Raw genomic sequence first — 14,606 nt, 5'->3', positions numbered from 1 at the left:
TACATACCTATGTTACCTACACGTGCTTAATTGCTTATGATATTATAAATGTTCTTTGCTCTTTTCTCACTCTTTTGACATTTTACAATACGTAGTATATGGAGTATGCAACATGCTAGGTCAACTTCCATGGCCTTTTGTAAATCTCTAACTTTGAAAAAGAAAAGAATCAAAATCTCTATTTGAAATGCATACTTTTCCCTCAAGCAACCAATATAAATAAAGAGAAAATGAAAATAAAGCTAGACTTCAACATGAAACTTTTGAAAAAGTTTTATTGTAAAAGAAAGACAATATTTAGAAGTAGTATGAACACTTTGGCTGGAAAGGCAAATTGTACCTACATGATGCCTTGCATTTGTTCTGCTCCCATGCAATCATGCAGAAAAAATTACAGAATACTAAGAAAATCGACGAAAAAAATAGATATTTTACATTCACTACAATCTATTTGATGAAATTAAAAATTTTCATCCTTGATCACAGTGTATTCTACTATTTATATATCAATGGTGCAAGTCTTTGTAAAAGCTTCCAAAATACTGGGGAAGGCCGAGAAGCGTCTATCATGTAAGATTGTCTTAGATATTCTGATTTAACCAATTAAGACCTTGATAAAGTCCGCGGCCAGATATTGCAGAAGCATCCTGGATAAACCTACAGCACACACAAGATCAATAATTATGCTGGTCCTAGTAACTTCAAATCTGTGAAGCAATCAGTTTGTTAATCTAGAATAAAAGTTTACCATCTGCGATCACGAAGTAAATATAACCCAAGCTTGTGAGCTACCTCTGAGACCGACATAGCATTTGGAAGATCTTGCTTGTTGGCAAAAACCAATACTGCTGTGTTAGACAGTTCATCCTGCTACAAAGATATACTTTCTATCAGCAAGTTGCACATATGATGATAATGAAAAGTTTGACATTTATCAAAAGCCTGAAATGACTGACATGTCAAACAGCAAGAAATTTAAGTGTAACTATTTTCTAACCTCAGTGAGAATCCGGTGAAGCTGATTACGAGCTTCCACAAGTCTTTCTCTGTCAGTGCTGTCCACTACAAAAATGAGTCCCTGGGTGTTCCGAAAATAATGTTTCCACAATGACCTAATCTGGAGGACAAATTAGTACGTAGTTAGTTGTGTCCCCTCATTGTGCAACGGTTTGATACTAAGAATCTAAAAATGCACTTCTAGCCCATTTGAAAAATCACAGCAATAGAAAGTAAGAAAAGGTCAACACTCAATAGCATCAGAAGCAAACTAGTGGGGGTCGAGGGAGAATAATCGCCACCAGATGAAACAAATTGAAGGATGTTCGGTACAGGTCATATAGAGGGAAGTTAAGGGTACGAAAAAGTAGTCTGATGAAGTATGTTAAGACAAAAGACAGGATTTGTCAATTACCGTTTTTATTTATCTCTTCTTTTTCAAGAAGGGTGGGGAAAGGAAGAGAAAAGAGCAAGAATAATATGCAGATACCTTCTCTTGTCCACCAAGATCCCACACAGCAAAGCTTAGATTATTGTATTCGACTGTCTCCACATTGAAACCTGATCCAAACAAGGAAATGCACGATTAAAACCGAAGCAGTTGCTGAATTAGGATTTCTACTGTCTACTACCTTAACACAATGCAAAAGAAACAACACAGGGAATGATAATGCCATACCAGCTAACATTTTCATACTAACTATTCATATTTTATCATACATTAATAAGAGTAAACAGATATTTCTCCACACTCTCTGTCTCCCGAGAGAGAGAGAGAGAGAGAGAAAGAGAGAGAATAGGAGGAAAAAAAAACACTGAAGGAAAATGAGCTGAGCATGGATGCATGCCAACATAAGCTAGATTTGTGGACTGGTTAATACCTATAGTGGGGAGTGTCCGTACAACTTGTCCGAGCTTGAGCTTGTAAAGGATTGTTGTCTTCCCTGAAGCATCAAGGCCAACCATCAGTATCTTCATCTGATGTTTAGAGCCCCTCCTTTTCATAAGACGGGATGTGCCTACACCCATGGAGCAATTAAAAGATTTGACAAGGTGGAAAATTCAAAATATCCAAAACAAAGAAAGGGTCAGAACTCAGAAGTGCGATGATCACATCTTCACCATCTGGAAATTATATATACTGGAAGAAAGAAAACAGAATTGGATTCTCATAAAGAAAGGAATAAAAATAAAATATTGAAAAGATCTACTGTCTTGAAACTAATTATTAGTTAGGAAAAAAAAAACATTTTTCTTCACATGGTCAATTAAAATTTTTTATTGCAAAGAAAAGAGTATTTAATTCCCAGCTTAAAAAATCATATTTTACCTGGAAATTCAGCAGCAAAGCTATGGTCTATTGATCTTCAACATATCACAGTGTGTACACCATTCTCAGTAGTCAGTAATAATACATAAAAAAAAGTATAGCAATAACTCAAACTTTATTCTCTTGAAGAGCAAACAGTTGGAAGATTCATTTTCCACATGCTTCAGAATATATATATTTCTCCACTGTTCTATAGAAGTGTAAAGGTCATGAGAAAAGGTATTGAACTGAAAATTTCACCATGCATTGAACTATTATATTATATTCAACATCATACCCAAAAAGAGTATATAAGATTCAACAAAATCTTGGAAGAAGATATGTTTGCATTCAAATTGCACTTTTACAAAAGGTTAGTTCTTCTGCTTGAACTGTAGTCAAAGCATCCGTACTTGAGCTTAAAAAACTAAGACAGAATAACATGATTTACAAGGAGCAAAGACAGCAGCCTGCATTTAATTCTTTGAGGCAGACTGGAATATGAAGACAGCAGTCAGAACACCGACCAGTCCTGTTACTGCAAGAGCCACAGTTGGCAATGGGGATGTGAGCCCAAAGTTCTGCAGTTCAGATTAAATCATCAGAATTAGCAATTGGCATCGACTTTTTACATGGATGAAATAACTTGTCCACAACAATGAAACACACAAATTCAGTCTCTAGCAGCCGGAAAAATATGAGGGAAAAAAACCGTAATTCTACAGAAAAAACATGGACCATATATCACCTTAGCAAATTGGGCTACACACCTGAATGGAAAGGTACATGTCAAGAAAGCAACTTAACGAAGACATTTTTATTTTATTAGCACCAATAGCATAATTTTATCCTCAAAATTCTTTGTCAAGACTACACCAATATCAGAGTCATACACTTACACTCAAAACTACTAGCCAATATTCACGAGTTGTACTTATTTACATAAATTTAGCGTCAGTCCGGTTGTTTTTTAATTATAAAACTAGAAACTTCAAATGGTTTAACTCCTTGTGACTTTGTATCCAGCTTGGAGTCCTTTTTTTTTTTTTTTTTTTTTTTTTTTTTTTTGCATGGATGAAAGCGAAAATGGTATAAGGGTAATTGTCACTATATAAACCATATAATATGATCCCCTCTTACCACCATCACAGAATAGTCATTAGTTTTACATTACTTAGAGAAGGGGCCTATGAAACTGATGAGTTTGTGTCTTTGTGAGATACAGTGATGTATACCTTTCCTGTTAAATGTTTCAAAATTCATTTTAGCCCCAAAAAATTTACGTTTTCCTTTCTAGTCTTCTAGAAGCATTCTTACATGGCTCATATCCCATCCTCCATTCAAGGTAGTACATAACTTCATACTAGTTCCCTTCCAAAAAGTTGAATACGGAACTGCATAGGTCTCAGAGCTAAACTTGACTGACAGGAAATTCTTTCAGTTTTCGTATTCAAGAAGTTTACAAATAGAAACGCACACTCTGTTGGGATATCTACAGTCTCTTAGCCCGTTGAGCTAGGGATAGCGCCAAGTGGGGCAAAAAAAGCTCAAGCTAAAGTAAACAGCACATACATTCCACCAACAATCAAAATTGTGTACAAAGGTTGGTGTGCAAGAGAATCAAAGCACCAATCTTATGGTAGGAAGAGTGACACTGGTAAAGTATGACAGCCAATAGTAAAGCTACCAATTGTTAGTCATTCAAATGATGAGAAAGGGAAATTCCATAATATGCATAAAAAGTAAAGGGTCTGGAGAAAAGGGAAATTATGAGATGCCAATGGAATAAATATGTTATAATGATTAGCTTATTTCGGGTGACGCTAATGCATCAGAACTCCATACCTCAAGAAGCCCCTTGCCAGTTGATACTTCAACAGTAATTGCCACAGCAAAGCCAATCATTGCAATTCTTCCTAACCAAATATCCAAGCCACCCTCATTTGCACTTTGCTGACACTTAATAGAAACTGAATTTGATTTGTGTACAGCCTTCAATTGAGCAGAGCTTGTCCTTATAACTGGCAAGACAATTACAAGATAAGTTGCTAGCTAGAGATAAGTTAATTCAATGTTCAAAACCTTAAAGAATTTTTAGGTACCAAACCCCCACTGTGTCAGTAATGGCAGTACCCTAATTTACCACCCACCCAACATAAAAAGGAAACAAATCAATGGAAAAGTGGTAAATAAGCTAGTAAATTTTTCCCCGATGGGATCTGGGGGTGAGGGTGGTTACCAGAGATGAATTTTTAGATAACGAGTCTAAAAGAAAGGGTCAGAAAACATCCATGATCCAAATTTTAATTATGAAGATGGAAGCTTTTTACAAGCTTAGTCCAGGAATAATGTTTTAAAATCAATATCTGACCCTACATCAAAACTAGCCAATACATCAATCACTAGCAGCAACTCAGTGACTGAGGTTAACATTATCTTAGGAATAGAATAAAGTAAGACCATTTAAAGTTCAAAGCACATTCACCATATCTTCATTAACTAAATTAACTTTACACCATCTGCTCTCATTCCTCTTCCCTAATAAACAATGCACCTCCAACTGGTAATTGTCGCATTAAACTAATCAATCATTATACCAAAATACCTTCTAGAATAATTGTAACTCTCCCATCCCCATTCCCATTCCCACTCCTTACTCAATAAGTCATTAGTCATAATCTCCTATCTTCTTAGCCTTTAAAGAAATAAAAAAACATTTTCATACATCCTGAAAGTCCATACTTCCAAAGTTATAGTGATGATCAACAGCGGTCATTCTAACAAAAGATCACATGATAGATTCAAAAGGCCAAATTTTTGCCGCCAAGGCTCAATTGCTTTCACATCAACCAATTACCACAACAATCAGTAATACTAACCACCACCAATTAGATAATAAGAGTTTATGATCGCAATCGTTGCCAAATTCAAACATACCACTCTAAAAACATCGTAACTCGAACATTGGGTTCAAAACCCATGAATTAATCAACCTATGAACTACCTCCTGAACACCATCAAAGCATCCAAATAATTCCATCAATCACCCCACTAAATCAAATGAGCTTAACATCAAAACACAAAACATTAAACCCTCAAATCAATTACAAGCCAAACCTTACCACAAACACTAAGAACAAATTTTACAGAACAACATACAATAATGAAAATTCAATAGAAGCATTACCAAGTGGAGATCCCCTCACAAAAGATGTAGCATTTCGAGCAAAATTCGAAGTGGGTATCCTTGAAATTGTACAAAGTCTTGTAGAATTTGGAGTACAAGCATCTACAATAAGAATCCCAACAAAGAAATTGTGAGAATTTCAAACATTTGCTAAAAAACCCAGAAAAAATAAATAAAGAGGAGAAGTATACCATAGACAGAAAGATTAAAAGAAGCAGTAACTTGCGAAACAGCCATATTCTTCAAAAAATTGAGTGGCTAAATTCTACTTCACCCTTCTTTTTTGCTTCTTGATTATCTTATCTTCTTTAGAAAACAATTTCAACAGAGGGTGATAGTAGAATTGGTGTATGTAGAAGAAGAGGGAAAATGAAATTCGTTGGAGGAGAAGATGTACACGTGTTTTGGGGGTTAGAGAGTAGAGACCAGGTATTTCAACTTCCAGCTTGTAAGTTGCCACTCTTATCCATAAACAAAATTAAGCACCATTACAAAAAAGTTAAGCATAAGCTTGGAATCTACCCTTTTAGATTTAATCCATATTATCTTTTGAGATACTCAAATTCTCGACTTAAATGTTTTTTTTCACCCTAAAGACCTCAGTTAACTATAGACGATATTTTTACAAAGGATCTTGTTGACGAACACTCTCAGCGTAGGATAAGCAGTTAAAACATTTTCTAAAGTGATATTAATTTGGAGAAAAAAAAAAGAATAAAAGAAAAGTGATATTAATTTGGGATTGCATGTCAAAAATATACAAGTACGAGATTTTTTCAATGTTAAATACGAATAAATAAAACCTGAAATTAACCTAAACATAAAAAATGAGTTTAACCGTGTTGCCTGACTCTGTAATTACTCTATTTTGGGGGAGTACTCTCTTCTTAAGCATGATTAGTTCCCTCTAAAAGAGATAAGATCTTGGATACATATTTTAATTCAACAAAAGCAATTTTAAAAATTATAAATAAGTTGGAATCAATAAAATTTAATAGTCTAATACGAAGTACAATGGATAACGATTGAAAGTTAATATTGAGGGTGTTTCAGCTCTAGCTATGAAGTATAGATTACAATAAGAGGTCATTGTGTCAAAAATGTGACAATATAGTTGATTCTGAATCTTTTGTCTCACAATTTGTGCACCATATGTTTGCAAATTTTACTTATATTTTTTTTTTTTTTTTTTTTTTTGACGGGTACTTATATTCCTGTTAATGCATGGTCCACCTTATTATCGAAATTTAAAATTACAATAATATCAACTGATACAAAGAAAAAGTGACACAGGTGATACACCTACTGACTGTAGGACAAAAAATTCGGATTCAATTCAATTTATTCTTGGTTTGCTCCCCAGTTTATCTTTTAGGATTTTTTATGCATATTCATAAATTCTACTCCCCCTTATACCCACTATGGAAATTACAGAGTCTTGCTCAGTACTGATCATGTAGTTTGATTAGGGCAATGCAACATTAGTTAACACTCTTAAGAGCATATGTCTGCTGAACATGCTATTTCCAGATTTTGTGTATTGGTTTGTTTTAAGAGTTTTTTGTAACAGTGTTAGTGTATTACTGCCATAAACATAAAATCATCAGAGTATAAAGATAAAACAAAGATGGATGAATGACCATAATTTTTTGAAACTGAATGGTTTGCATTACTGATTCATCCATCTTTATTTTTATCTTTACACAATTCAAAAGTGTTATCAAATGTGGGGTGTTGACTTAGCTATAGAATACTTCAACTGGCCAAGCTGAAGAATACCTATTCAAACATGAACCTGCAAGTATCAATTTTAATCAATATACTATAGTTGATTTCAGTTACCGGGTATGACTGTATGACTAGGTAACACTTCCATTATGTGTATCTGAAGCTTCTGTTTACACCCCTGCTTGCGATTTTTTCTTTCATGGTCCTGAATTGTCTTCATTGGAATTTTTCGAGTTGATCTTTTCCACTTCCTGTGATTATCTTTCTTATACTATTGTATTAGACTTCAAGTTGTCAAGCAGAAAAATACCTGTTCAAACTATAGCTAATATCAATCGATATTGTTTCTTCTAGTGCTAGACATGACTAATTGGTACCTGTCTTTTCATATCAAATCTTATCTGATGGCTTCAATGGGTATTAGATTAGTAAATAAAGTCAATCAGAAGCAAATTGCACGCGCTCTTATTGTTGTTAAAGATGTTGAAGCATTGAACTCAAACAGAATTCTGGTTGAAATTTGAAGGGATTATTTTGAATCCAGTATGTATGTAGTTGTGTAACCAAGGCACTTTTCAGTAGCACTAAAAAAATACTGAAATATCACAAGTGTAATATCTTTGTTTTTGTTTTTCAAATTGAAACACAAATACAATATTTTTACATCAAGAAATCAGTGCTTCAAACCATATTCCTGTACTCACATAGTTTTCATTTATCTTACAAAAACCACAATCCTGAATACCAAAACATCACACACAAGACTTCATATTTACATCCAAACAATTGTTTAAAAGAGGATAGAATTTCAACTGCAAAATGTAATCAATCGAGTGGATAATGGATCTAACTTTCAAGTAAGCTCTCAATAATACTTGATACTGGAAGTCTGAAGTTGACATTATTAGTACTTCCTGATGCCGGATCCCTTGTGGATGCAATATGTGAATATGAAGATATTAAATTCGCAACTGGCAGTACTGTAATTTTATGCTCTATGTGATTCTGTCTCACTTCATCGTCTAGACCAGTTACAGACTTCTTTAGGATGCAAGTATGATCAAAATCAAGACCACACTCTGTACAGCTATACTTAGAGCCATATGTCTTCCACTCCGAACAAGCAGAACAGCGATAATCACTGCATGATCTCTGAAGCACCAGTGGATGGGGAGGGTGTAGTGGATGGAGCAAGTATAGTGGTAACTGGCTGCATTCAGGGTGCATGAAGAATTCACATTCTTTGCATGTGTACACTCGATTATTTCTGTTACTCCCTTTTGTTCCACATAGTTCACAGTATTTAAAATGTGGCCTGAGCTTGAGTTCAAGCTCGTGCTGGGGGTGCAGGTGGGAAATTAGTCGGGTTGGTTGCTCAGCGCAGACCTGGTGCAACGTGACATTACATGCTTCACAATAATACCTTAGGCCATCCCCAACATTCTTGCAGTGGTCACACCTGAAAAGCTTCTGTTTGTACTCAGAAATCATCGAGTGCTGGGGATGGGCGAAAGTCTGAATGGTCTCATGATGGATCCCAAACCTTTCAATCTCTTCGGATGGCATTTTGTGTAAGAGCCACACGATGGGGCTTTGAGCACAAATCTTGTGCAGATCAAAGTTGCATTGGGCACAACGATATCTCTTTCCTTTCCCGTAATCTTTGCAAGAATTACAACGATAACGTTTATACTCAGAATCAGTATATGTCAGGGGATGTGGGTGGGTGAAGTGCTCAGTAATCTCCGTTTGAAGATTATCTTGAGATGTTTTTTTCTCCAATTCTCTTTCCCTCACTCTCTCCTCCGTGATTTCTTTGTCTTTTAGTTTCATTTGACTCCTACCCTCTCCTGTATTCCCACGCAACATTTTCCCCCCCTTCTGTTTTGCTCAGGATTGTAGAGCTCTTATGCATGAATATATATATATACACAGAGATAGGTGCTTTGTCAAACATGATATCGTAAAACATTCAAGTGAAGAATGAGTTTTTAATTTTATATTTGTATCTTTGCTATCCTTGAATGGTTTATATTGAATAATTCTTGATGATCTTTGCATCTTTTTATATTTATATGATCCGTTCATCCTGCACGTTATGACATGAGTACTTCTTAAGTTCTTATGAATTAGAAGAAATAGAATACTTTAAGTAGCCAAGCTGAAGAATACCTATTTAAACATGAACCTGAAAGTATCAATTATTATCAATATAGTTGCTTTCAGTTACTGGGTATGACTAGGTAAGTGACACTTTCCTCATGTGTATATGAAGCTTCAGTTAACAATCTTGTTGTGCTTTTTTCTTTCTTGGTCCTGAATTGTCTTCATTGGAATTTTTCAGAGTTGAACTTATCCACTTCCAGTGATTATTTTCGTATATTATTGGCTTAGACTTCCAAGTTGTCAAGAAGAAGAATACCTGTTCAAACTTCAGCCTACAAATATCAATCAATATTGTTTTTTCTAGTGCTAGACATGACTTGGTATCTGTCTCCTCATATCAAATCTAATCTGCTGGCTTCAATGTGTATTTGTATTAGATCGGTTAGTAAATGAAGTCAACAAGAAGCCAATTGCACACGCTCTTGTTGTTGTTGAAGATGTTTAAAAACATTGTACTCAATTAGAATTCTGGTTGAAATTTGAAGGAATTTTTTTGAATCCAGTATGTATTTGTGTAATCAAGGACAATTTTCATCAACAGTTACAAAATGCTGAAAATCACAGGTAAAATATCTTTGTTTTAGTTTTTATTGAAACATAATTGCAATATCTTTTACTGTTTTACATAATGAAATCAGTGCTTCAAAGTTCAAACCATAATCCTGTACTCACATAATTTTCATACATTTTACAAAAACCACAATCCTGAATACCACAAAGCACCACACATCAGACATCAAATTTACATTCAAACATTTCTTTAAATGAGGATAGAATACCAACTGCATAAATACGTAATGAAGAGATCAATCAGGAACTACGAATCTAAATTTCAGAAAAGCTCTGAATAATATTTGATGGGACCGTGAGGAAGTTAAAATCAATGCTTGAGGTAGAAGAATCCTGTGGAGATGCTATCAGTGCGTATGAAGATATTAAATTTGCAACTGGCAGTACTGTGATCTTATGCTCTCTGTGATTCTGTCTCACTTCATCATCCAGACCAATTATAGACTTCTTTATGATGCAAGTATGATCAAAATCAAGCCCACACCGTGTGCAACTATACTTAGAGCCATATGTCTTCAACTCGGAACAAGCAGAGCAACGATAATCACTACATGATCTTTGAAGCAGCAGTGGATGGGGAGGGTGTAGTGGGTGAAGCAAGTATAGTGGCAACTGGCTACATTCAGGGTGCATATAGAATTCACATTCTTTGCAGGTGTACACTCGATTATTCCTGTGACTCCCTTTGGTTCCACATAGTTCACAGTATTTAAAATGTGGCCTGAGCTTCAGTTCAAGCTCATGCTGGGGGTGTAGGTGGGAGGTTAGTCTGGTTGGTTGCTCAGCGCAGACCTGGTGCAACGTGACATTACATGCATCACAGTAATACCTTAGACCATCCCCAACATTCTTGCAGTGATCACACCTGAAAAGCTTCTGTTTGTACTCAGAAATCACCGAGTGCTGGGGATGGGCGAAAGTATCAATGATGTCATGAAGGATCCCAAACCTTTCTATCTCTTCAGGTGGCATTTTGTGTAAGAGCCAGATGATGGGGCTTTCGCCACAAATCTTGTGCAGATCAAAGTTGCATAGGGCACAATGGAATCTCTTTCCTTTCCCCTTGCAGTTGCAAGAATTACATTGAAATTGCTTATAGTCTGACTCGGTATATATCAGGGGATGTGGGTGGGTAAAGTGCTCAGTGATCTCTGTTTTAAGATTATCTTGAGCTGTTATTCTCTCCAATTCTCTTTCCCTCTCTCTCTCCTCCTTGATTTCTATGTCTTTTAGTTTCATTTGACTCCTAGACTCTCCTCTTACCCCACACAACATTTTCCCCCTTCAGTTTTGCTCAGGATAGTTGAATTGTTATGCATATATACAGTATATATAGGGAGAGGTGCTTAGTCAAACATTATATCATAATAATTCAAGTGAAGAATGAGCTTTGAATTTTATATCTGTATCTTTGCTATCCCTGGATGTTGTATGTTGAATGGTTCTTAATGATCTTTTCATCCTTTTAAATTTATATATGATCAGTTCATTCTGCACGTTATGACATATGAATTACATAGTGTGTATGTATCATAATGTGGAGTTTATTTGGTACATTAGTGACATAATGACTTCACACTGCAGGTACAATATTTACCCCAATGGCTCCGCTATACAAAGCTAGTTCAGATATAATACTCTAATCCCATCCAACCTTTTTCTCTAATCTAGAAGATTAAGGATCAGAAATACACAAACAGAAATTCATCTTAAGTTCTAAAAGTTGGAGACCAGCTAACATAGAGTAGAATTGTAGAAAAGAGCAAAGTGAGTTCACATTTCAGACAGGAATCACCAGGATTTTTCAAAGATCACAACTCTATATACGTAGTAACTTGTTTCGTTGTAGCATATGAGACATGAAATGACCGGGGGGAAAAGAAAAAAAAAAAAATCAAGGCATCAGGGTTCTAGTTCAGTACGTGGTTCTACTAAAGAAAGTATCCCATAAATGCTTCCCAATCAGCAAGGTGCCCCCAAAACTCCCTTATCTGTAACCCTAAGTCCCTGAATATACAGTATATACTCCTGATGCTCGTCTAAATAGATGCAAATCTGATATACACATATCATCCCTTGAATCTACAGGCATGAAAGAGTAAAGGTTCTAAGACTTCTAACATTGATAAATGCTCTAATAGTAACAATGAACAATACAGAATCAACAATTGTTGGGCTCCTAAGTGTTCCCACAATTACGACTACAACACCCAACCAAAGAAGACAGCATTTTCTTACTCTATTCTTAAAGCACTAGAGTCCTTTGCAAATGAAGCCCAAATAGGATGGTAGTTGATGCAAGAAAGTTAGTTGAATCCTAGAGTATCATATATACACCTACAAGGTTTCGGCAACACAAGCTCAAGGTTTAACTTCAGCAGGAAGCACGTACAGGGGAAGGAAACAAAGAGATTTCATCTTTGTTCAGGAGATCTAAATGTGTTATTAAAAATATTCATCGACTCTCCATAAAATTGGATACATAGAGCCAACTCTTAGCGACTTCATCAAAATCAAAATTGATTCTCCATAGAAATTAGTACAACTCCAAAACATCAATAACCTTGACATTCAAATCTCTCCCCTGTAGTGGCCAACATACAACCACAACCTACACATCTAACTAGAGTACTAGACCATAGAAAGATTAATATCATTATCATGTTCACCATAGTAAACCAAGGCATTATAATTAGCAAAGATTAATAAACAGCCGCATATAAAATGAACATGATGACATATACAAAACATACCTATTCACCAAACCCATCAAGCAGCAAGATCTTCAACTTATATTGTTTGGTTTCGCTCAATGGCAATTAATGTTTTATATATTGTACTGGATAATTCAATCAATATAGGATGGATTAAGCACTCTGAACAACACAAAAGCAAAAACTAAAATCAAAATTGAAGCTTCATAGCATTATAATTTAACACTGCAATCATCTTCATCTAATCATATATCATTATAAATCGTAGATCATACATTGCCCACTAACACAAAAGTCTGAATTTCCATCCATCCCAACAACAAAATTCAAAATTGAAAAAAACCCAATTCAAAGTTCATCCTCCATCCTCAAATACTCACCAATATCACCCTGATGAATAACCACCATAGTTTGCGGGTCCGATTTACGAACATCCTTAGTCGATTTAGTAGCAATTCCAAATCCCAAAGGAACATCAGACATAGAATACACAACAATACCATCACCAGCATTAATATCCTCCGTAATCCTCCCTAAATGAGCCTTCAACACAGGATTCCCATACAAAAACGACATCTCCGAAGTGGGTTTAAGCCATACCTTATGCTTCGCATTCGCAGCAAGAATAGGAAGTGCGTGAATTGTCAGATGGAAGTTTCCATGGTGGGTGAACTTCCCGACTTGAACACCCAACGAAACGAGCAGCTCTTTCGAAACGTTTGTGGCGCGTTTCACGAGCGATTCGCTTGCGTAGTAGACTCGATTCTTCTGGAGGCGGAAGCAGTAGCGACCTGGAAGTGGGTCTGAAGCTGGACCTTCGTAGGCGGGGTTGTCGACGATGTTTTTCAGGTTGTTTCCCACGAATTTGAAGAGCTTCTCGAAGACTATGGTGGTTTCTTGCTCGTCTAGGGTTCTCATCTTCTTCGTTGTGTTGAAGGTTACGTTAATGGCGGCAATTAGGTTTTAGAGGATTTCTGGAGAAAAGGAGAAGCTTCAAAGGGTTTAAGACCTTTTATATGGAGTACTTCGTATAATTTGTGTACATAGGTCAAACGCAGCGTTTAATAGTTTTAAGGAATTTTTATTTTTTATTTTTATTTTCATTTTAATAAAGAAAGACTATCATCAAGTTAAGACAAATAATCTTGTCAATAAAAATAAAAAAAAGTTAAGACAAATTAGGGTCTGTTCACTTCAGCTTAATTTCCGTTCAGTTTAGCTCCAACAAGTTTTGTTCAGTTCAGCTCCTAATTTCCTTCTACCATATTCAATTCAGCTCAATTCAGTTCAATTCATTTCAGCTCAGTTTAGTAAATATGAACAGACCCTTAATATCCCATTATCCCCTATATTATACTAATTCCTAAAAACAGCCTTTAAAAAAAATATATATCCCCTAAAAACACATTTCGAGGTTATAGTTTAAACCATATAAGAACATTAGTTGGTCACATATACATCCGTGATGACTTGCTCGTATAGCCAACAAAAGGAGGTGTATACAAAAATAATTATTTTGATTGTTTAAAGACAAAGTGGACGATTCTAACCATTCAAAGGACCTCCCAGGTGTTTTTGGGGTCCATAAGAATCACCTCGAACTCTTCATTTCCAGATTCGGTAAAAATTTGAATTTGTCCAAAATTGAAGGGTATAATTCACGTTTTGGAGAAAATTTTCAATTAATGGGACTTGGTGTCAAAAATCTCGTAATTTTAGGGTATTCATATCGAAGTCATATAATATTGTTTTGAACCATAAATAACAACTAGTCGGTCATATACTCATATCAAGTCATGTGGTGGCCTTGAGTAAATAAAACGAGTGTAAACAATCAACGGATAAATTGACTGTTTAAAGACAAAGTGGACATTTCAACCACCAAAATGGATTCATGTGATGTCGTGAAGTCTAGCGGAAGCACCTCAACATGTTT

At 35.5% G+C, this 14,606-nt stretch overlaps 2 protein-coding genes and 1 pseudogene across 3 annotated transcripts; all 3 read right to left on the bottom strand.

Annotated features, from left to right (window-relative positions):
* Positions 1-254: 254 nt before the first annotated feature.
* On the bottom strand, positions 255-2,409 carry LOC145619127 (ADP-ribosylation factor 1-like). 2 transcript variants are annotated; one of them, XM_081673730.1, is made up of 5 exons: positions 1,878-2,409; positions 1,487-1,557; positions 998-1,117; positions 749-870; positions 255-657 (listed from the first exon to the last, which is right to left on the bottom strand). In XM_081673730.1, exons 1-5 carry the CDS (start codon positions 2,023-2,025, stop codon positions 582-584), a joined length of 537 nt encoding a protein of 178 aa, XP_081529856.1. In that variant the 5' UTR covers positions 2,026-2,409; the 3' UTR covers positions 255-581. The 2 variants fall into 2 exon arrangements, with proteins under 2 accessions (XP_081529856.1, XP_081529857.1); XM_081673731.1 differs by having other exon boundaries at positions 749-867.
* Positions 2,410-2,548: 139 nt separating this feature from the next.
* On the bottom strand, positions 2,549-5,917 carry LOC145619129 (stress enhanced protein 1, chloroplastic-like). Its single transcript, XM_081673732.1, has 4 exons — positions 5,684-5,917; positions 5,493-5,594; positions 4,151-4,326; positions 2,549-2,886 (listed from the first exon to the last, which is right to left on the bottom strand). The coding sequence occupies exons 1-4, from the start codon at positions 5,727-5,729 to the stop codon at positions 2,782-2,784; spliced, it is 429 nt and encodes a 142-aa protein (XP_081529858.1). The 5' UTR covers positions 5,730-5,917; the 3' UTR covers positions 2,549-2,781.
* Positions 5,918-12,850: 6,933 nt separating this feature from the next.
* On the bottom strand, positions 12,851-13,631 carry LOC145620930 (uncharacterized; annotated as a pseudogene).
* Positions 13,632-14,606: the final 975 nt, after the last annotated feature.

Source organism: Chenopodium album, chromosome 27 (genome assembly GCF_948465745.1).
Source record: "Chenopodium album chromosome 27, dcCheAlbu1.1, whole genome shotgun sequence".
NCBI lineage: Eukaryota > Viridiplantae > Streptophyta > Magnoliopsida > Caryophyllales > Amaranthaceae > Chenopodium > Chenopodium album.
Note: the sequence above shows the minus strand (reverse complement) of the source record. Positions and strands in the feature narration are given on the sequence as shown.